The following is a 22449-nucleotide window of genomic DNA, read 5'->3' as shown; positions in this document are numbered from 1 at the left end:
TTATTCACAGAGCCCTGAACAAGGGGGACCAAGCAGCTCATGCTCAAATCCTGACCTCTCTGAAGGCTGACAGTAAGCGAGGAAACCACCCCTCATATCGTCTTATGCCCAGTTTCTGCCTCCAAAGAAAGAAGTAAAAACTAAAAGGCAGAAATGAAATCCACAGGCAGACAGCCTGGTGACACACCCTGGGCCTGATAGTTAAAGATCGACCCCTGACCTAATCAATTCTGTTATCTATAGATTACAGACATTGTATAGAAATGCACTGTGAAAATCCCTATCTTGTTTTGTTCTGATCTAATTACCAGTGCATGCAGCCCCCAGTCATGTACCCCCTGCTTGCTCAATCAATCGTGACCCTCTCACACGCACCCCCTTAGAGTTATGAGCCCTTAAAAGGGACAGGAATTGCCCACTCATGGAGCTCGGCTTTGGAGACAGGAGTCTTGCCGATGCCCCCGCCTGAATAAACCGCTTCCTTCTTTAACTCAGTGTCCGAGGAGTTTTGTCTGCCGCTCGTCCTGCTGCAGCAGATGTGAACCATGAAAATTTGAGACAGGTGTCAATTAATTTAGAAAGTTTATTTTGCCAAGGTTGAGGACATGCACCCGTGACACACCCTCAGGAGGTTCTGACGATATGTGCCCAAGGTGGTCAGAGCACAGCTTGGTTTTATACCTTTTAGGGAGACATGAGCCATCAATCAACATATGTAAAATGAACATTGGTTTGGTCTAGACAGGGCAGGACAACTTGAAGCAGGCAGGGGGCTTCCAGATCACAGACACGTGAGAGACAAATGGTTGCATTCTTTTGAGTTTCTGATTAGCTTTTCCAGAGGAGGCAATCAGATATGCATTTATCTCAGTGAGCAGAGGGATGACTTTTGAGTAGAATGCAAGGCAGATTTGTCTTAAGCAGTTCCCAGCTTGAATTTTCTCTTTAACTTAGCTATTTGGTGGGGGGCAACATAGTTTCCTTTCACACAGGTAAGGGTTTTTAAAGGCAGGGGTAAATTTTCAGGAAAGCAGAAGTTAGACGAAATTGTAAATCTACATGGAGGTTACACATTGGTTTGGCCCAAAAAAGGTGAGATATCTTGAAGCAGGGGCTTACAGGTCATAGGTGGATTCAGAGATTCTTTGATTTGTAGTTGGTTCAGGAGGCGACATCTCATCTGAAAATTTAGGGTTAACAGAAAAGAGTATTAGTTTTAGCTCATGGGCGTGGCTTTCAGGTCCCTCCGGAAGAAATTTAGAATGAAGGAAGCTGGTCAGAGTGCGGTCCTCAGCTCCCACTATCTGAGGTCTGCAGGCCAGCAGATCCATTTGGTGGGGGTCCAAGTGGAGGTCCAGGTTTCTGAATGACAAACTCAAGGACGTGTGTTAAGATGTTTGTTATCTTTAGTTTCTAAAGGGAAACTAAACATCTCTGTACTCTAGCTTCCTTGGCTATTATTTTGGGCTACTGTTACCTTCCTGCCTAACAAGTTACTTACTTACTTCTTAGGGCTAGCTGGATGCCTGAAATTTCCCTTGAAGGCACTCAAGGTTTTCCTTTATTTTCATGCTTGGTGGTGGAGTTGGGGGTAGTGGCACAGGCTCCTAAAAAGGGGTCCCTGCTACATCTCAGGCCTGGGTTTAAATTCTCGCTCCTTCTCACTATCTGAAAACCCTGAATAGTTGTTCCCATCCTAAAACTTCAATGCCCCACTGGTAAAGTGGGGGTGAGAAGGCCTGTTTTGTTGTGTTGCCGTGAAATCCCTAAGGTAATGCATGTGTGGACATGAGAGGCTCCGGCTCCCCTCCCACCTCTCAGCCCTCCACCCTGGGGTGGTTCTGGAAGGCACTGCTCATGGTAAGGACAGAAGGTTGCTGGCTGGCATTCTTCTCTCTAATTCAGTGACTGCATTTACTTTGCATGTGCTCTATGAGGAGAATGAGGGCCTGTGATGCTGGTATAGATCAGTTCAGATATACTGGTGGGTACGTGGCTGCTGCCCAAGACTCCTGAGTGCCCCCACTCAGCATGTCGGATCTCCTGGCCCCTCCAGACCTCAACATCATTCAGAAATAGAAGGAGTAGAACCTGGCACAGTAGGGTCCCCCAGACTGACTGCTGGCAGCTGAACTGAAGGGTCAATGGTTGAGCCATACGTGCTGTTCAACGCTTTGAATACCACATCCAGAAAGAAAATACAAGCTCCCTGTCACCAGAGCCTTCTTGTGACCGTGTTACATTCAACACAAGACAAACATCAGCTTCACAAAAGGGAGCGGTTCTGGGACAACACATTGAAAGTGTGGGAGGCAGGTAGTTCCTGGGTTCTGTGCATAGTTGCTCTAAGCTGTAAACACACGCTCCTTGACCAAATACCCTTTAATTCACTTGACAAACAAGAAGCTTCCAGACCTCCAAGGGGCTGCCCAAGTCTTCCTTTTCTCTGGGACAAAACTTGGTTTTGTTTCTTAGGTTTCTCAGTGGCTAATCCCGAACATGTTTGCTTTCGTCCCGTTTCTTTGTCTCAGTGTTTTCTCTGCTGTTTTCACACCTCTCTGGATAAGCTTTCCAAGTTCCTTACAGAAAACAAGAAAGATTATTCACAGGCAGTCTTCCTGGTCCCTGGCTTGTCAGCCTCAATGCATTCCAGTGCACTCTTGTGACACCTTATCCAGAGTAGCCGTGGCTTACAGCATTTACAGTGTTCTTTCTCGCTATTCTATTAGTGGCTTCCTTTTCCAGCTCAGTTCTTTTCCTGGATCTCCAGGATCTCTATCCTACCGTCACCCTCACCCCATGTAGGGGGTTCACCCTACAGCATTTCTGTGGCTGTAAAAAGACCCTCTACTGCATCTTTTGGCATGGAGAATTTGTCTTATTATATTTCTGAAGCAAGAGATTATGAAGAAATGAATCCACGGGTGGGGGCAGAGTCCGTCTTTCTGGTTTCTGCAGAGTGAAAACTCTCATAATGCCTGTCCTAGACTGAGCCCCTCCGTCCAGAAGCTGGTCCACCTCTGGACTTAACACTTGAGCTGAAAACGTCTCTTTTTGCCCATGCTCATTTTAGTTCAGTTTCCAACAGAACAGAATCCTGACGAATACAGAAACGGGTCCTGCCACAGGGTGTTACAAAGATCGGGCTCTACAAAGTAAAACTGCCAGGGTGTAAGTGGACCCTCAGGGAGGCTGGCTTTTGCCAGGCTGGGAATTGGGCAGTCCTCAAACACTGAACACTTTTCCATCTGTCCCTTCATGCCTGCTTGTCACGGAGGCTGGCTTTTATGGAGGGGGGTCCCTGGGAAGGAATGGGGGCCAACGGGGAGGGGGGAATGGGATCCGTATTGCGTATTTGGGGTAAGGAAGACACCCAGAGGGAAAGTGGAAAGAACAGGAGCTGGTGGAGGGCAATGTGCAGGGTGGGGGTGGGGGTGCAGTTTTCACCTGTGGTCTCTGTGAGATACCAAGTAAGATTATTTTCTGGGTATGAAGTAGGCAGTTGGGTGAGAGGTTTAAGAGAAGAGATCATGGTTTGGAAAGGCTCTAGAGCAGGATGGGAGAGGGAGCGGATGGGAGACAAGTCATCAGCTTGAAGACTGGTGAGGGGAGCCCCCACCAATCCTGGTGTTAAATCAAGTTTAGCCTAAAGCCTTCTCCTCACATATTTTAAATTCACCCTAAAGTTTTATCCGTACATAGTGAACTGTAAGCTAACTGGACATAAATAGGCTGTCACCTACTTTCGTACCAAGTAGCTGAGTCTCGGTCAATCACAGCAGCCAGACTTCAACCACTCACAGGCGGCCAGCTGTTCAAACTGGGCTCAAATAAGCCAAACACCACGCCGTCACCAATCCATCTGTTTCTGTACCTCACTTCCACTTTCTGTACATCACTTTCCTTTTTCTGTCCATAAATCTTCAACTATGAGGCAGCGCAGGAGTATCTCTGAACCTATTTTTTCCTGGGGGCTGCCTGATTCACACAAATGGTTCTTTGCACAATCAAACTCTGTTAAGTTTAATTTGTCTAAGGTTCTTTTAACACTGGGAATGATGGCGGGGCACGGTGGCCCATGCCTGTAATCTCAGCACTTTGGGAGGCCAAGACAGGCAGATCACTTGAGGTCAGGAGTTCGAAACCAACCTGGGCAATGGTGAAACCCCGTCTCTACTAAAAATGCAAAAATAGCCAAGCATGGTGGTGCATGCCTGTAGCCCCAGCTACTGGGAAGGCTGAAGCACAAGAATCGCTTGTGCCCGGGAGGCGGAGGTTGCAGTGAGCTGAGATCGCACCACTGTGCTCCATCCTGGGCTACAGAGCAAGACCGTGTCTCAGAAAAAAAAACAAAAAACAAAACAAAACAAAAAAGCCCGGGAATGAATGGCAGCCCCTGCCACAGCATCAGCCCAAGGGCTGTGTGACTCCATGGATCTTGAGGTGTTCTCTGGGGCTTGTAGGGCTGACCCACAGGTGGGGATAGCGTGGCTGTAGTCAGAGTTAAAGTTTAAAATCTCTACATGTCAAAACATATCATTTGAGAGATAAAAATGTAAATGAAAATTTCTCATTCCTTAGTTTTAACTCCAGAATGGATGTGCTGACCATGAAAAAAATCAGGGAAATATTTTAACACGTGACACTTGAAGATTAATAGCTTTAATATATTAGGAGCCTTGACTAATCCAGGAGAAAAATATAAATACCCCAAACAGAAAAATAGCTAAAGGACATGAGTGAACAGGGTATTCACCAAAGAAGAAACACAACTGGTCAATACATATACAGAAAAAGGTCTAGGCTGGGCGCGATGGCTCACGCCTGTAATCCCAGCACTTTGGGAGGATGAGGCAGGCAGATCACGAGGTCAGGAGATCGAGACCATCCTGGCTAACACGGTGAAACCTCATCTCTACTAAAAATACAAAAAATTAGCTGGGCGTGGTGGTGGGCGCCTGTAGTCCCAGCTGCTCAGGAGTCTGAGGCAGGAGAATGGCATGAACCTGGGAGGCGGAGCTTGCACTGAGCCAAAATTGAGCCACTGCACTCCAGCCTGGGGGACAGAGTGAGACTCCGTCTCAAAAAAGAAAAAAAAGAAAAAGTATAATCTTGCCAATTAGCAAAGAAAAATAATTTAAGACAAAATATTTCAAACCTATCAGAGTAATAGGTGATAATCTAAGAGAATTATAATGTTCTTTTACCCAGAAATTCTACCTCTATTAATATCCTTTTTTTTTTTTGAGATGGAGTTTCGCTCTTGTTGCCCAGGCTGGAGTGCAATGGCGTGATCTCGGCCTACAGCAACCTTCGTCTCCCAGGTTCAAGTGATTCTCCTGCCTCAGCCTCCCAAGTAGCTGGGATTACAGGCATGCGCCACCATGCCTGGCTAATTTTGTATTTTTACTAGAGACGGGGTTTCTCCATGTTGGCAAGGCTGGTCTCGAACTCGCGACCTCAGGTGATCCTCCCACCTTGACCTCTCAAAGTGCTGGGATTACAGGCATGAGCCACCTTGCCTGGCCTCTATGAATTTCTCTTAAATAAATTAGTGTAAGTGTGAGAAATTTTTATCTGAAGGACCTGGATTTCAACAGTATTTCTAATTATAGAAAATAAAGTCAGAAACAACCTGAGTGTTCAACAAGAGGAACCTGACCAAATAAATGATGGCCCAAATCATTCCATGGAATAAAATGTGGCCATTAAAATAATAATCAGCCTGGGCATGGTGGTTTATGCCTGTAATCCCAACACTTTGGGAGGCAGGAGGATCACTAGAGCCCAGGAGTTCGAGACCAGGCTGGGCAGCATAGCAAGACCCTGTCTCTACAAACAAATCTAAAAATTAGCTGGGTGTGGTGGCACACACCCGTAGTCCCACCTACTTGGGAGGCTTAGGTGGAGGATCACTTGAGTCTAGGAATTGGAGGTAACAATGAGCTATCATGGTGCCACTGCACTCCAGCCTGGGCAGCAGAGCAAGACTATGTCTTTTAAAAAAATTAAAATAAATAAAAAGAAAAATAAATAATTAAAAGAAAAATAAGCTGGTTCCATCTATAAGGGTGACAGTGGAGGCAGGATCAACACTGAAAACTGATCAAGCAGGTTTGGACAGAACTGGCTGTCACACACCCAGAGAGCGCTGCTCATTTCACTTATGTTCTTCCCTGTAGGCAGCAGCTGGCCACACCTGCTCTGAACATCCCTTTCTCAACCCCTAGGGTTGGAGTAGATAAGCTCATGTCAGCAGTGGTGTGGGCTGGTCTTGCCAGGATACTTTTTACTAGGGAATACCTGCGATAACCCAGGTGAAATCCTGTTCTGGGCAGCTGCTCTGTGCCAGGCACCCTGCCGGTCACTGGAAGGGACACTGACAGCAATAGGTCACAGTCACCGTCTTGGTCACAAAGTTCTTAATTGCAAACAATAGAACTTGCTGTAGGTCATTTGAGGTGGAAAGAGATTTATTAGATAATTCAAGCCTCTACTAAAGGCCAGAGACACAGGCTTTCTTGGCATAAGGTCAGGTAGAGCACTGAAACCACACTGCTCCAGCAAGACCACCTTGCTACCAGTCACAGTCATGGCCCCCATGCACTGACACTGCACACTGGACTCCAGAAACCCTTGCCCTAAGAGCCAGAACCCTCCACACCACCATTCCTAGGGAGATTCTGCGTGATGCCAGTGTCCTTGAACCCTCTCTGAAGAGGACTTGTTGAGATGAGAGTGTTTTGGAGCCAAGGTTAGTGCCTGTGCCCTGGAGGCAAGGAGGTGAGGGCAGCAAGTCCTAGTTGCTCTCAATGTAAGGCAGAACTTTCCACTTCACACTATAGGAAGTTCTTCAAACTTGGAGTTTTAAAAGAAACCAAGGGGCTACAGTGCATAATGTGCCCCAATTTCCTGGAATTTAATCAATGAACACTTAACTTATGCAGGTGAAGGCAGAAGTGTGTGGCACCCTTGGTGAGTGAGGAGGCAGCCAGACAGCACTACAGCTCTTCTAGGGAGCAGGAGAGTGACCCCAAGCTGCGTTAGGGGTGGTGAGGCTGATTTTAGGGAGGGTAGAGGATGGTGCTGGAAAGGGCCACTGTGGCCAGCTCAGAAGAGCCTCAAGGACCCTCTGGTTAGGAGCGTGAACTCTCATCTGTGGGCAGAGGGATCTCGGGGTTAAATTTTAGGAACTGTAGCAAGCTGTGGCAGGGTGTGAGGGGACTTCTTGGGATAAAATTGTCTTATGAACTCAATTGCATCCCCCCAAAATTCATTGGTTTAAGCCCTAACCCCCAATATCCCAGAATGTGGCTGCAATGGAGACACGGCCTTTAAAGAGGTGGCTTAAGTAAAATGTAATAGTTATAGTGGCCCCTAATCCAATATGGCTAGTGTCCTTATAAGGAGAGGAAATTTGGGCACAGAGAGAGACACCAGGGATGCATGCCATGTAAGAGGCAGCAAGAGCGTGGCCATCTGCAAATCAAGGAGAGAGGGCTCAGAGGAAAACAAGCTTTCCCCAGTGGCTTGACCTCACATTTCTAGTTTCCAGAGCTGTGAGCAAATAAATTCCTTTCGTCAAAGCCACCCAGTTGCAGTGTTTTGTTGTGGTGGCCAGAGCAAAGAGATAAAGTAGTAAGTCCCTCCAGCACCCTAGGAGGTTCTGCTTGTTGCCATTCTCCAAAGACCATCCTGGCTATGACGAGGGCAGACGTGGTTGTTTGGGAGGAGACCACTGTGGAACAAAGAGAAGGAAGGCTTGCTTGATGCAGCAGGGAGTAGACTACAGATTCAAGAAGGGCTCTAGAAAGGTCCAGTGATTGAGCTTGTCAGGGAAACTCTGTATGTAGTTCTTGCTCTCCTGTGCCCTGCAGGATGGCTTGACCCATTTCTGTTCTCATGCCATACCCTAAGGGCAGTGTCATCTGGGCCACAGATCCAGGCCTAATGGGCCTGATGGAGTGACCTGTGGGCTATTCTTATGCCTTCACAAAACCCACCTTCACCACCTGGCTGTTGTGACTGGCATCCCTGAGGCTCTGTTTCTTTGTGTGTAAAATCAAATAAGGACACGTCATGTGCTAGCAATCCACCAGTATAGGGTGAAGGCTCAGCAAAGAGGAGTTCTCTCCTCCTCTGCTCGTTTAGGTCAGGAGCAAATGCAGATCGGGGTGGGGACAAGGTAAACACATAACTTGGGTGGAGATCTGATTGATTAATAACTCATAAATCATCTGAAACCATACTTTCCTTTTACTAGTCAACCCTCTGTAAACACTCAATGTGTTCTCACCTTGTTATTCCCAATGATGTCGAATGCGTGGTTGCCCTCTCCAGTATAAAAGTTTGATGCAGCTTTTCCTGGATGTACCTGTCTATAAGGAGTCCTGCTTGTCACAATGGTAGGTAACTGGTTTTATATATAAAGGTTAGAAAAGCAAAAGAGAATATGTATTCCTTATTTTAATATGCTGTGATGTGTGCTTCTACCACATAGCATTGAATGGTAAATGTGACCTAGTTAGGAATCTTCTGTTATTACCTGCAATTCAATGTGCAGAGTACGAGTGTCTGGGAGCTTGCGAAAATTGTAATGAGTTTAGCACCAGTTCTATTATCTAAGAAGTAAGTTGTTTCTCCTTCCAGTATTCTGGGGATCAATTAGATTTCATAGGTGTCTCTGATTCTTGGGTCCCATGTGAGAAATTTGAAATTAAAAATAGTTTCAGAGCTACATGACTGCATTGTTTTTGAGATGAGGGAACTGAACCTGGGGAGGGGAAGGAGCTGCCACTGGGGTCTTACCGCAAGCCTGTGAATGAGCTGAGATAGGAACCCAGGCATCCCTCTCTCCCTGCTGGGGGCTCCCAAACTTGGCTGGGCAGTGGAACTCCTGGGGGAATTTTGAAGAACACTGACACCCATCTTCCACTCTGACACTCTGATTTAATTGGGCTGCAGTGAGAACAGGGCATCAATTTTAAAAGCTGCCCGGGTGATTTTAATGCTTACTCAAGTTCGGGAATTGTTTCCCTAGGCCTTTTTGACTATCATGTGTTAAGGAAGAATCTTGGGTTTTGGGAGTTTTATTTGTTTGTTTATTTGTTTGTTTTTGAGACAGGATCTCACTCTGTCATCCAGGCTGGAGCGCAGTGGTGTGGTCACGCTTCACTGTAGCCTCGACCTTCCTGGGCTCAGCTGATCCTCCCATCTCAGCTTCCCAAGTAGCTGGGACCACAGGAGAGCGCCACCATTCCCAACTAATTTTTGTATTTTTTAGAGACAAGATTTTGCTATGCTGCCCAGGCTGGTCTTGAAGTCCTGGACTCATGCAATCTGCCCACCTCAGCCTCCCAAAGTGGTGGGATTACAGGTGTGAACCACTGTGCCTGGCCAAGAAAGAATTTTGCTTCAAAATTTATAAAAACCCTTGCAGGCTTTTCTTGTGTCTTAAACTTGATCTTTCTTAAAACATTCTTTGTTAACTCCAGGGAATGAACTGGGCTGCTCTTGGGGCTGCAAGGGAGATGAGGCAAGCAGCAGCCAGCCAAGTGGGAGGAGCCAAGGGAGGCCAGAGAGGGTCCTCAGGAGGAGACCCTGGGCCTCCTCTGGGCCACTCCGCAAGACAAAGGAACTCTCAGAAACTGTCCTGAGGCAGAACTGGGGATGGTAAAACAACAGTGGGGTGGGAGGTCCTCCCCATCTCCACTCGCCTGGCTCCTCCAGCCCATCCTCCATGCAGCCTCACAGTGAATTTAGTAAGCTGCGGAGCTGGCAATACCGCTGCCTGCCTAAGATCCTGAGGACCCCCAACTCTTTATTAACTTAAATTTATTTATTTATTTATTTATTTATTTATTATTTTTAGTAAAGATGAGTTTTTGCTATGTTGCCCAGGCTAGTCTCTAACTCCTGGGCCCAAGTGATCCTCCCACCTTGGCCTCCCAAAGTGCTGGGATTGCGGGTGTGAGACATTATGCCTGGCCAGACCCGCAACTCTTGATCGTGGGATAAGACCCTTCCAGGAGCAGTAATTTACCTAAAGAGACACAACTTCTAAGAGCACTGCCAGTCTGCTTCACCTCAAGGCTAGCAGCACCATCTAGAAAACCCAAGCCCATTCTGGCATCGTGGTGTAATCTCCTGTGCCTGCACACATCAGGAGCTCAGGATTACTAAATGCAGGAATGGAAGACATGAAGGGAGGGAAGGCTGGTGGCAGAATAGAAGACAGGAATGAAAAGAAGCTTTAGAGCCTCTCTACTCAGGGGTGGGCCTCACACCAGCAGCGTGGGCATCACCTGGGAGTTTCCATGTAGGTCTGAAGACCTACTGAAGCAGAATCTGCAGGTTATTTAACAAGCTCTCTGGTCAGGCACAGTGGCTCATGCCCATAATCCCAGTACTTTGGGAGGCTGAAGTGGGCGGATCATTTGAGGTCAGGAATTTGAGACCAGCCTGGCCAACATGATGAAACTCTGTCTCTACCACAAATACAAAAAATAGCCGGGCGTGGTGGTGCGCTCCTGTAATCTCAGCTACTCAGGAGGCTAAGGCAGGAGAATCACTTGAACCCAGAAGGCGGAGGTTGCAGTGAGCCAAGATTGCGCCACTGCACTCTACTCTGGGTGACAGAACGAGATTCCGTCTCAAAAACAAACAAAACAAAACAAAACAAAATAAACTCCCAGAAATTTATATGCACATTATAGCAGCATTGGGTTGGTCATTGTACCTGGGTTCTCACCTGGGAGACTAGGTAAAGATACTGAGGCACTGACCCTGAGATTGTGTGTTTCCTATGAACTCCCTGGGTAACTCTAATGCTTACCCAAGTGGGAGAACCCCTCTTTTTACAGGGGAGGAAAACCAAATTTCAGAGAGAGAGAAAGAGAGAGTCAGTGTTAGGCTATTTCTGTCAAGTGGGTAATCTCAAAATTAAATAATTTGCTCTCTGCTGTCACCATGTTTGGACTCTCCCCTGGTGGTTCAATCTCATGCCTCTGCTCTAGAGCTGCAGGAGACTTGGGGATTTTGCACATGTCACTTGTCCTGGGATGCAGTCCTGCTTGTCCCTGTTGACTCTCCTGCTTTGTGACTCAGTGAAACAAGATCCACAAGATTCCAGTGATCCCCAGTCCCCCAGGAGCCCTCTTTCTGCATGAAGGGAGTAAAAATGCTGTCAACAAGGCTGGCTTTTTGGGGGAAAAAACGTTTAGGTTTCCACCCTGATTTCGAGCTGAAGGTTACTCAAAAGAAGAATGAAACAGAACAAGTACCACTCCAAGTCCTGGCTTGAGCTGAATGTATCAAGCGTTGTGTTGTTTTTAAAGAATTTCTTTCTTTCTTTCTGGCTATAAAACTCATACATTTTATTGTAGAAAATTTAGAAAATAAGAGGAAAAGTCCAAAGAAGAAAATTGTCTTAATCCTCCCATCCAAAAATGACTTGTTATTTGCTACAAAACCCTCAGTGTGTTCTGAGCATCTCTCTCCGCATCACGGGAATCACGTATTTCATAGCCTGCTTCATTTCATGTCGTGACATGTGGTCATCATTTGCTCATGTGACTTCACCTTCTACCCTGCTGGCTCAAACCAGGTGTTTTTCTGAGTCACTGTTCTCCACCAGCTCTGTTCTTGGGCATTTTGTTTCTTTCCATTTTTCCACTGCAGTGAGCATCCTTGTGGAGGAGCCTGTCTCTGTGTCTGTGCCATTTTTAGGATCACATCTTGGAGACGAAAAGGTGAAATCAAATGTCGTAAATGGTTTTAAGAATGTGGATATATCGTAGCAAATTGTTCTCCATAACAATTGTTCAAAGTAAGTCATTCTTGTGCATATCACCTCCCATAGATGTCTCTATTTCCCTCTGGGTATTATAAATTAAAAGATTATTCTCACCATCCCATTATGTTTATATTTCATCTACGTATTTACATTTATTTTGTTATCAGTAAGTTGAACTGTTTCATGTGTTTATTCGTCATTTCTGTGTGTGTGTATGTGTGTGTGTGTGTGAAATGCCACTTTATTTCTCTTGCCATTTTTCTGTTTAAGATGTTTTTCTTCCCCCATTGGTATGTAATGATATTGTTCTGAAAATTTGATATCTTTCTAATTTCAGTTATGTTCTTATGACGTTTATATTCTCAAATCTATTTTTCTTTTATGCTTAGAATAAGTATTTATGTATATATGCTGTGATTATTTTATGATCTTATTGTAAAAACTTAAGCCTTGAATCCTTTTAGAATTCATTTCACTAATGGGGACTCAAGTAGGAAATTAACTTTGTTTCTTCCCCAAATAGTTCGCCACTTGTTCTAATACCATTTATTGAATAATCGCTCTCCACAGAACTCAAATAACATGTTTATTTTATAATAAACTTCTACGTACATTTATACGTTCTAGGTTTTCTTTTTTCTTTTTTATCTTATCCAACTACCTTTGGAACTTTCTGGGTTTTCTATTTTTATCCCTGTGTTTGCCCCCCTTTTTTTTTTTTTAAGACAGGGTTTCGCTCTGTTGCCCAGGCTGGAGTGCAGTAGTGCTATCATGGCTCACTGCAGCCTCAACCTTCCTGAGTTCAAGCGATTCTCCACCTCAGCCTCCCAAGTAGCAGAGACTATAGGGGCACACCACTGCGCCCACCTAATTTTTGTATTTTTTGTAGAGATGGGGTTTCACCATATTGCCCAAGCTGGTCTTGAACTCCTGAGCTCAGGCAATCTGCTTGCCTCAGCTTCCCAAATTGCTGAGATTACAGGAGTGAGCCACTGTGCCCTGCCTATCTTTCTATTCTTATATGAGTAACATACTACTTCAAGTAACATCACTTCATAATAAATTTCAGGAATCTTGCAGAATAAATGCCTTCATTCCCATTGTCAAAAGACAAAATTACAACACATTTAGTTTAAAGATCTTAATTGACTTTTTTTTTTTTTTTTTTTTTTTTTTTGAGAAGGAGTCTCACTGTCTCTCCCAAGCTGGAGTGCAATGGCACAATCTTGGCTCACTGCAACCTCCCCCTCCCAGGCTTAAGCGATTCTTCCGCCTCAGCCTTCAGAGTACCTGGGATTACAGTCGCGTGCCACCATGCCCAGCTAATTTTTCAGTATTTTAGTAGAGAATGGGTTTCATCATGTTGCCCAGGGTGGTTTTGAACTCCTGAGCTCAGGCAGTCCACCCGCCTCAGCCTCCCAAAGTGCTAGGATTACAGGCATGAGCCACCATGCCTGGCCCTTAATTAACTTTTACTTGTAAGTCTATAATCAGCAATACCTCATTCCATAAAATAGATTGAGTGTTCCACAGAGTTGACCAGAGAAGTTTGGCTTTATAGACAGAAAAGAGCCAGAAAAAGCAGAAACAGAGAACAAAAAGTAAATTGGTCTTTTCAAAGTGACTTTGCTTATAAGTTAAAGCAGAGGGGACTTTCTCATCATGTCAGCTAAAACTGGCCTGTTGGGCATTTGGCTATTACCTCTCACTCTCTCCTAATTTCTTAGAAGGTTGGATAAGCAACTTAGTTTTGGCTTAGTGGCAGAGAACTTCAGCAAGGGCGACTGCATTTTGGTTTGGTCTGTTGGGCCTAGTGCAGGAGCTCAGTCCAAACACCAATGGCCTCCTATACATTTTATTTAACACCATCTTCCCTTTCAAAAGTTCCCAGAAATTACCATGTTAAGGTTTGTTTGTTTATTTAGCTCATCTCAAAAAGATGGCAAAGTCAACTAGATACTTTTCCTTGTTCTAAATTTCAGTAGAGATTAACTGGTTTGTTCATGGAGTCATAAAAGATGCCATTATGACCTGGGAAATGAAGTTCTTAGCCTCACAGTCTGTGTTTATAGCCTGGCCCCAATTTTTTCCAGTCATATCTCCAACTAATCCAGTTAACTACAATAAGCCTTCAACTATATATTTGTGTTGCTTCTCTTCTATATCTTTGTTAATATTTCATTCTTCTCATGAAACTCCTCATTCTGTCCTTGAAGTCTTACATATGCTGCAAAGCAGCTAAAAATTGCCTTATTTGTAAGGGTTTCCTGAACTTCCTCTGCAAGGAAACAGCACACTTATCGTTGTTGCCCCATGCCTGTTGACTCCTGTTTGCCTCTTTCTGTAGTTCATGCTAGTGACTTGTGCAGGTCTTGTTCCCTCGCTAGGTCATCCGAGGTTAGGAACTCCACCTCATAACCTCTCACCAGAACCCAGCCGAGGTCCTGGTACACAGCACTTAGTCAAGGATTATCCTCTGAATTAATTCATTCTCCACCCTGACCTTTCTTCACATTACAGAATGTTCTCCTGGGCGGCTTCGTGATCTTTGCCACCTTCGTGACTTTATGCAATGCATCGTGCTCTTTCATGCCTAATGAGAGATTTCCAGGAGATTCTACCAGGGGTAAATCTTGGCTTTTCAATGTTTATTATGTTACTGCAGCCTGGCAGATGGACCTGTCTGCAGATGAAAGCCTTTGTGTTTCCGTTTGTTTGTTTTTTGAGATAGTCATGCTCTGTCTCCCAGGCTGGAGTGCAGTGGCACCATTTCGGCTCACTGCAACCTCCTCCTCCTGGGTTCCAGTGATTCTACCTCCTCAGCCTCCCAAGCAGCTGGGACTACAGGTGTGTGCCACCATGCCTGGCTAATTTTTGTATTTTTGGTAAAGACAGGGCTTTGCCACACTGGCCAGGCTGGTCTTGAACTCCTGACCCCAGGTCATCCGCCTGCCTCGGCCTCCCAAAGTGTTGGGATTACAGGCGTGAGCCACTGTGCCTGGCCTCACTTGGGGAACCTTCTAAGAACACAGTAGCCTGGGTCCTGCACCCAGAAATACTGATTTCATTATTCTAGGGTAAAGTTGAGACATGGGTGGTTTTCAAGTACCCACGATGTTTCACATGTGGGTTGAAACATCCCAGGGTTGAAAACCACCGATGCAAAGCAAAGGGAAGTGTAGAAGTAAGATACTTATCCAGAGATAATCCAGCAGGAAAAAACATAGTCCCAAGTACCCGTAGGCTCACATGGTTACCTGATTCAAAAAAAGGGCCTTATTTTTTTCTTGAAATATCTGTTCTGAAATAAAACTTAGAAGGATGTAAGCTTTCTGTAAGAAAACATCAGCAGCATGAACTGAACAGTACTGGAATTAGCTATGGGTGAATACAGGAGCACCATTCTTAGATACCTTTAAAATCATTGAGCTCCTCTCTCTCTGGGAGGGGTGTAGATAGTAGGGGCAGGACTCAATGTCCTGATAAGCCTTGTTCTCATTGCATGACTCGCACTGATGTTGTTGTGTGTATTGTTTTAGAATGCACGGATCTCAAAGGAAACAAACACCCGATAAACTCGAAGTGGCAGACTGACAACTGTGAGAGATGCACTTGCTACGAAACAGAAATTATCTGTTGCACCCTGTAAGTCTCAAGCCAGTGCTGGCCAAGAGGGGGATATAGCTGTTCTCTGAGGAACAGCTACTCCCTCTTGCAAAATTCCAACCTTCAGGGGTTTAGTTTTTGTTTTAGTTTTTTATAGACTTTTTATAGAGTAGTTTTAGATTCACAGCAAAACTAAGCAGAGGTATAGAAATTTCCCATATGCCTCCCACCCTCACACATGCACGACCTCCCCGTTACCAACATCGTCCACTGCAGTGGTATATTTGTTATGACTGATGAACCTACATTACACATCATTATCACCTGAGTCCATAATTTATGTTAGGGCTTACTCTTGGTGTTGTGGTATTGGGGGGTTAGCTTTCAGTCCTGTTTCTTTTTAAAAAATTGTGGGCCAGGCGCAGTGGCTCACACCTGTAATCCCAACACTTTGGGAGACCGAGGCAGGCGGATCACGAGTTCAGCAGATCAAGACCATCCTGGCTAACACGTGAAACCCCGTCTCTACTAAAAATACAAAAAAAAAAAAAAATTAGCCAGCCTTGGTGGCAGGTGCCTGTAGTCCCAGCTACTCGGGAGGCTGAGGCAGGAGAATGGCGTGAACCCGGGAGGCAGAGCTTGCGGTGAGCAGAGATTGCGCCACTGCACTCCAACCTGGGCAACAGAGTGAGACTCCGTATCAAAAAAACAAAACAAAACAAAAAATTGTGGTAAAATATACGTAACATAAAATGTACCATGTTAACAATTTTAAATGTATACTTGAGCAGCAATAAGTACATTCACACTGTTACGGCATCACTGCCATCCACTTCCAGAACTTGTGCATCTTCCAAAACTGAAGCTCTGTACCCATTAAGCAGTCACTCTCCATCCCCTGCTCCCCAGCCCCTGGCAACCACCATTTTACTTTCTGTCTCTATGATTTTGACTACTCTAGGTCCCTCATATAAGTGGAATCATACAGTAATTGCTTTTTTGAGACTGGCTCATTTCACTTAGCATAATATCCTCGTGGTTCATCTATGTTGTAGCATGCGTCAACATTTCCTTCTTGTTCAAGGCTGAATCATATTCTGTAATATGGAGAGACCACATTTTGCATCTCTATTCATCTGTTGATGGACACTTGGGTTGTTTTCCACCTCAGTCTGATTTATTTTCTGTTGTTTTTGAAACTTGATAAGTAGCTTTATTCCAGACGGGCTCCTGAAGACAGGAAAGAGTATCTAAGTGGTCTGACACTATTCTAGAGATTGGCCCGGTCATCACTTTAGTCTGGGCCTTGTAGATGTGCAAAAACAGCAGTGGCTCTGAGCATAGGCAGAGGGATTAGATGTGAGGGGTAAAGGGAGGATCTGTAGTGTGCCTTGCACCATAAAACTTATGCTGCTTCACTGCTCAAGTTTAACTCACGTCAACCTAAAGGCTATGCAGATGTTTTCTGCTGGGTTGCTATGGACACCAGAAGTCTAGATCTTGAGCAGACAGAACACAGAGTACCCTCAGTGCGGTCCTAATTTACCTGTTTCCTCAGCAGCTATGTCCATACCAGCTACCTAACTCCCGACCCCCCAAATCCATCTAACTTCTTCCTGTAGCCTTGGCTTGTAGTGTTTTGCAGGAACAGGAATGGATCTGATGGCAGAAGCATTGGTGTCAAGGGGCATTTCCCAAACTTGTCTAATCACAGACTCACCTGGGAAGCTTGACAAAATACGGATTCCTGGGCTCCATCCCAGAACCGACTGATCAGAATCTGTAGGGGAGGGGCCAAGGAATCTGAATTTTAACAGGTGCCTCGAGAATCTTATGAGGACACCCTGAGTAGAGAAGCAAGCACTTAACTTAGATCAGAACACCTGAGTCCTACTGAACCTGAAGTGCCTGGAGAGTTCCATCCACATTTATTGAGCAGGCCCCATGCTAGGTGCCAATGGAACAGAGGAATATTGGACTGGGAGATGGCTGGCTGCTCAGAGCAGGCTCCTGGGCATCGCATTGGCCAGATCACTGGGTATTACAGCTGAGCCTTGATTTTGTGGCTCCAGGGATTTGTGATTGTCTTTATATCAAGTGTTAATGTCACTCTGGTAGAGTGTGATTGTATCCCAGCCAGGTGAATCACTGGTGACTGATCCCTCCCTCACAAAGGAGCGCAGCTCCCTGGCGGCTAAAGTATCCATGTCACCCAGATTTGGCATCCCAGCCCTCTTCTAAGATTCTCCACTGTAGGCTGGGATTCTCGTGGGCCTGGTACGGAAAAGAGCCAGGCTGCTCCTTGCAGTGAAGAGGGAAGAACCTCACTGTTGGAGTCAGAGTAACTTGAGTCTGAATCTCCATTCCCTTGTATACTAGTTGTGTGACCCTGAGTAAGTTTCTGAATGTCTCTGAGCCTCTGTTTCCTCACAGTATAATCAGGTATAATCAGGTGGCTATGAGAATTAAATGAGATTCTGTATATATATTCTTTAACCCAACAAACACTTAAGGTCTTCTCTGTGCCAATTCTGTGTCATGTGAGCCTGGGACAGTAACTGACACCTGGTCAGTTTTCAAAGTGCCCTTTCCCTTTCTCCTGCCATGTTGCCTATTCCATTTGGCACACTGCTCCACAAAGGGGAAATGAATCAACACCTTCTTCCCTGGAAATGCCTCACTTCCTACCAAGTTTGTTTTTCTCATCAACTTTTTTCTCCTCCATGGAAAAATACAAACTTTGATTAAGCTTTTTCTGGAAGAAGTTTTTGGACCCACTGCACCCTCTGTGGGACGCTGCCCAGATCTCAAGGTGCTCAGTGGCAGTGGAGCCTGAGGCTGGGGGCCCAGGCAGAGGCTCCAGGGCAGGGCATGGGAGATGTCCTGGGCTCCACGCTGCCTGGACCCAGGGCTAGCTCCTTGACTTGGGTGAGGAAAAGGCAGTGGGAGACAAAAGGCCAAGGTCATCCAACCACTGATTCTGGATAGCTGAATATCCGATGTTGACAGTTTCTCTTCCCTCTCTCTCTCTGCAGTTTCATCTATACAGCTAAGTCTGGTTTGCATTGAAATAAGCATCCAGTAATACGCCCTTTGCCTTACCAACTTGTACTTGCACACAGGCAGCAGAGATTCACCATTTCACTTCCTACCACCAACTAAAAGAATTGTATCTCTTCAACAAGCACGACTTTATTTTTAACCTTTTTTTTTTATTGTGGTAAAATGTATACTACATAAAATGTGTCAGTGTAACCATTTTAAAACGTACAATTCAGCAGCATTAAGTACATTCACAGTACTATGAATGTACTTAATTTCCAAATCTTTTTAATGACTCCAACCTGAAACTCTATATCCATTAAAAATAACTCAGATTCCCCATCCCCCAAAATCCATGGTAACCTCAAATCTACTTTCTATCTCTATGAATTTGCCTACTCTAGATATTTCATATAATTCACACGATGTTTGTCTTTCCGTGTCTGGCTTATTTCACTCAGCATGTTGTCAAGGTTCATTCATGTTGTAGCATGTATCAGTACTTCATTCTTGTTTCTGCCGGAATAATATTCCATGGCATGGCCATACCACATTTTGCCTATCCATTTATTTGTTGAACACCTGAGTTGCTTCTGCCTATTGGCTAAAGTAAGAAATGTTGTTCTGAATATTAGCATACAATGTTTATCAATATACAAACATTGGCATATAATGTTTGAGTCCCTGCTTTCAATTCTTTTGGGACATATGCCCAGGAGTAGCTTTCTGGGTCATATGGTAATTTTTTGTTTAACTTATTGAGGAGCTGCCAAGCTGTTTTCCACAGCAGCTGCACCATTTTACATTCCTACCAGCCAGCAATCACCTTTAAACATGAAAGGTTTTAAATGACATTTCCCCCAATTTTCTAAGTAAAACATATGAATTATAGAACCATGGGGAAGTATAGGAGAAAAAAGAAGAAAAACGTACTCATAATCCTGACTACGTAAAGATAATAACTATTAATATTCTATATTATTTATTTATTTGTATTAAAAAATTGAGACAGGGTCTCACTATGTTGCCCAGGCTGGTCTCAAACTCCTGGGATCAAGCTGTCGTCTCACTTTAGCCCCCTGAGTAGCTGGGATTACAGGCATGTGACACCATGCCTGGGCTCCTGTCATCATTTCTTTATGTCTCTTTTCTATATTTTTTTCTTTTACATAGTGGATATCGAATTTTATATTACAATTTTGTGGGCTGATTTTTCCACTTAATATTCTAGCATTGGGCTGGGCATGGGCTCACGCCTCTAATCCCAGCACTTTGGGAGGCCAAGGCGGGTGGATCATTTGAGGTCAGGAGTTCGAGACCAGCCTGGCCAACATGGTGAGACCCCCCCATCTCCACTAAAAATATAAAAATTAGCTGGGCGTAGTGACGCGCTCCTGTAATCCCAGCTACTCAAGAGGCTGAGGCAGGAGAATTGCTTAAACCTGGGAGACGGAGGCTGAAATGAGCTGAGATTGTGCCACTGCACTCCATCCTGGGTGACAGAGTGAAATTCGTCTCAAAAAATTAAAGTAATAATAATAAATATTCCAGCATTAGTATCATCTCATCTCATCTCATCTCATCAGAACTCTTCAAAATATTTCTATGAACTGCAGCTCAATTAGAGGTGGTCTCTGATTTTCATCAGCTTCTCCCTGGGCTCCATGACACTGGCCCGGAGTGACTCATGGCTCCGGTTGCTTGAGAGAGCTCCTTTGCCAACAGGCCTCCAAGTCAGGGCTGGGATTTGTTTCCTTTCCACATTCTAGCAACAATATGCTGGCCGCTTCCTGAACAGGGAGGGTGGGAGGAGCCAGCATGGAACAAGCTGCCACTTTCCAGAGTAGCCAGACTTGCCCCTGGGCCTGTCAGCACCTACTGCTGACCTTCTGTGCCTGCAGGATGGAATGTAGGGGTGGGCTGTGTGACTTTATGGTATAAAGTGGTCCAGGTTCCTGGAGGCCACACTCTGGGGCTGCCAGCCAAAGGGTGCCCTTAAGTTGGAGCATAGGTGACTTCCTGAACAGAGCTGGCACTGGGGAGAGGGTGCTGGGGGTCCTTCCTCTTCTAACAGGCCCCTGTTTTGTCTCAATGACAGTATTGCTACACCTGTGGGTTATGACAAAAATAAATGCCAGAGAATCTTCAAGAAGGAGGAATGCAAGTATATTGTGGTGGAGAAGAAGAACCCAAAAAAGACCTGTCCTATCGATCAATGGATACTCTAATGTGCTTCTAGTAGGCACAGGGCTCCCAGGCCAGGCGTCATTCTCCTCTGGTCTATGATTGTGTAGCCATGCCTATCAGTAAAAAGATTTTTGAGCAAACTTGAATATGTGTGTACTTTTAATTTATAACTTGTGTATGCATTGATTTAATACACATTATAAAGAATATAAAACATTTTAAAAGAGAGACAAAAATACACATGAATGGCCAGGCACAGTGGCTCATGCGTATAATCCCAGCACTTTGGGAGGCCGAGGCAGATGGATCATTTGAGGTCAGGAGATCAAGACCAGCCTGGCCAACATAGTGAAACCCCATCTCCACTAAAAATACAAAATTAGCCAGGCATGCTGGCAGGCACCTGTAGTCCCAGCTACTCGGAAGGCTGAGGCGGGAGAATCACTTGAACTTGGGAGGCGGCGGTTGCAGTGAGCCAAGATCACATCAGTGCACGCCAGCCTGGGTGACAGAGTGAGACTCCGTCTCAAAACACAAGCAACCAACAAAAAAACCCAAACCCAAACAAAACAAAACAAAATAAATATGAATAAAAGTTCTATTTTTCCTAAGCTCTATAATAGGTCATTGTGCATCCCTTACTTGGGGGACCACTGCCACTCTTACTGTTTCTGATGTCTGCATTCTGCTGCCCGTGTCCTGCTGTCTGGTGAATGATGAAAAAAATGTGTGTCTTCAAGCTGGAATTAGATCCCTTCTTTTCTTTACAGTGTTCCTGTTTATCCCTCCTTCCTCTTCATCAGGAAGTATCTTCTGTGATGTGTCCCCCACATTCCTCTGTGTTTGCTTGAGGTCAAAGCAGTTTAGAACAAGACAGCCTGAAGAAAGTGCCCCCAAGACCACATGCAGCCTGAGGGGAATTAAAGGCCAGAGGCTCTGCCTTGCAGATAGAGCGTGGCCTGGGTGCAAGGCCCCAGTATCAGTTATCTCTTGCTACACACAGACCACCCAAAACTTAGTGGCTTAAAGCAATGACAACATCGATTCTCTTTTGATTGTTTCTGTGTTAGAAAACATCTGTTAACTCAACAGGTCTGTACTGAGCACCTGGGTCAGGCAGTGCTCTGGACCTGGGGATAAAGCAGTGAACCAGAGAGATCTCAGGAGAGAACCTTGCTCTCCTGGGGCTTGGAGTTAGCTGTGTGTACGTGACAGATCAGAAATGAGCAAACAGTCATCTGTTGAACAATCGGTGGGCAACTGATAAAAAGCTTTATTTTCCCCTGTCCCCTATCTGTTCAAACATGCTATGTGGGCCAGTTGAGCAATCTAGACAGGTCCCTAAGCTTTCTTGGTCACCTTCGGATAGTTTAAAAAAGTGGTCTGAGTTACATTTTGAGTTACACAAAGTCTCATTCCAGGGGCTGCATCTGAATTGAGAGGCAATGGGGGACAGGAGAGTTAAGGGCTCCTTCTGCCTGAGGTAATGTTCTAGGCTGACTTTTCATGGGACTTTTGTGGGCCTCTCTTTCCACAGCTCTCCTTCCACTCACAGCCTATGGCTGTTATCTTAGCTTCTGCATCAGAATCTGTGTCTCCTGTTGTTTTCTAATGAGGTTGCCTTGCCCCTTGTAGGAGTCACTCTTGGGTGAGATCCATAAAACCCTGCTATGAACATCTCCTTTGCTGAGGAATGTGGGGAAGCAGTTGGCAACTGAGTATGGAGGACCTCTGTCAAAACTGAGGCAGAAAGAAGTGCTATTTTAACATCTGGTCACAAGTAAATAATGTGGGTTATTATCCGGGCTGTAAACTGGACG

At 45.2% G+C, this 22449-nt stretch overlaps 1 protein-coding gene across 1 annotated transcript; it reads left to right on the top strand.

The window, feature by feature from the left end:
• Nucleotides 1–8370: 8370 nt before the first annotated feature.
• On the top strand, nt 8371–20770 carry MSMB (microseminoprotein beta). Its single transcript, NM_001112650.1, is given in 4 exon segments — nt 8371–8405; nt 14315–14420; nt 15334–15439; nt 20541–20770. Coding segments are annotated over 4 exon segments (345 nt in total). The 5' UTR covers nt 8371–8402; the 3' UTR covers nt 20671–20770.
• The last annotated feature ends 1679 nt before the right edge of the window (nt 20771–22449 follow it).

Source organism: Papio anubis, chromosome 11 (assembly GCF_008728515.1).
Source record: "Papio anubis isolate 15944 chromosome 11, Panubis1.0, whole genome shotgun sequence".
In the NCBI taxonomy this organism is placed as follows: Eukaryota; Metazoa; Chordata; class Mammalia; order Primates; family Cercopithecidae; genus Papio; species Papio anubis.
This window is presented reverse-complemented; position numbering and strand designations above follow the sequence as displayed.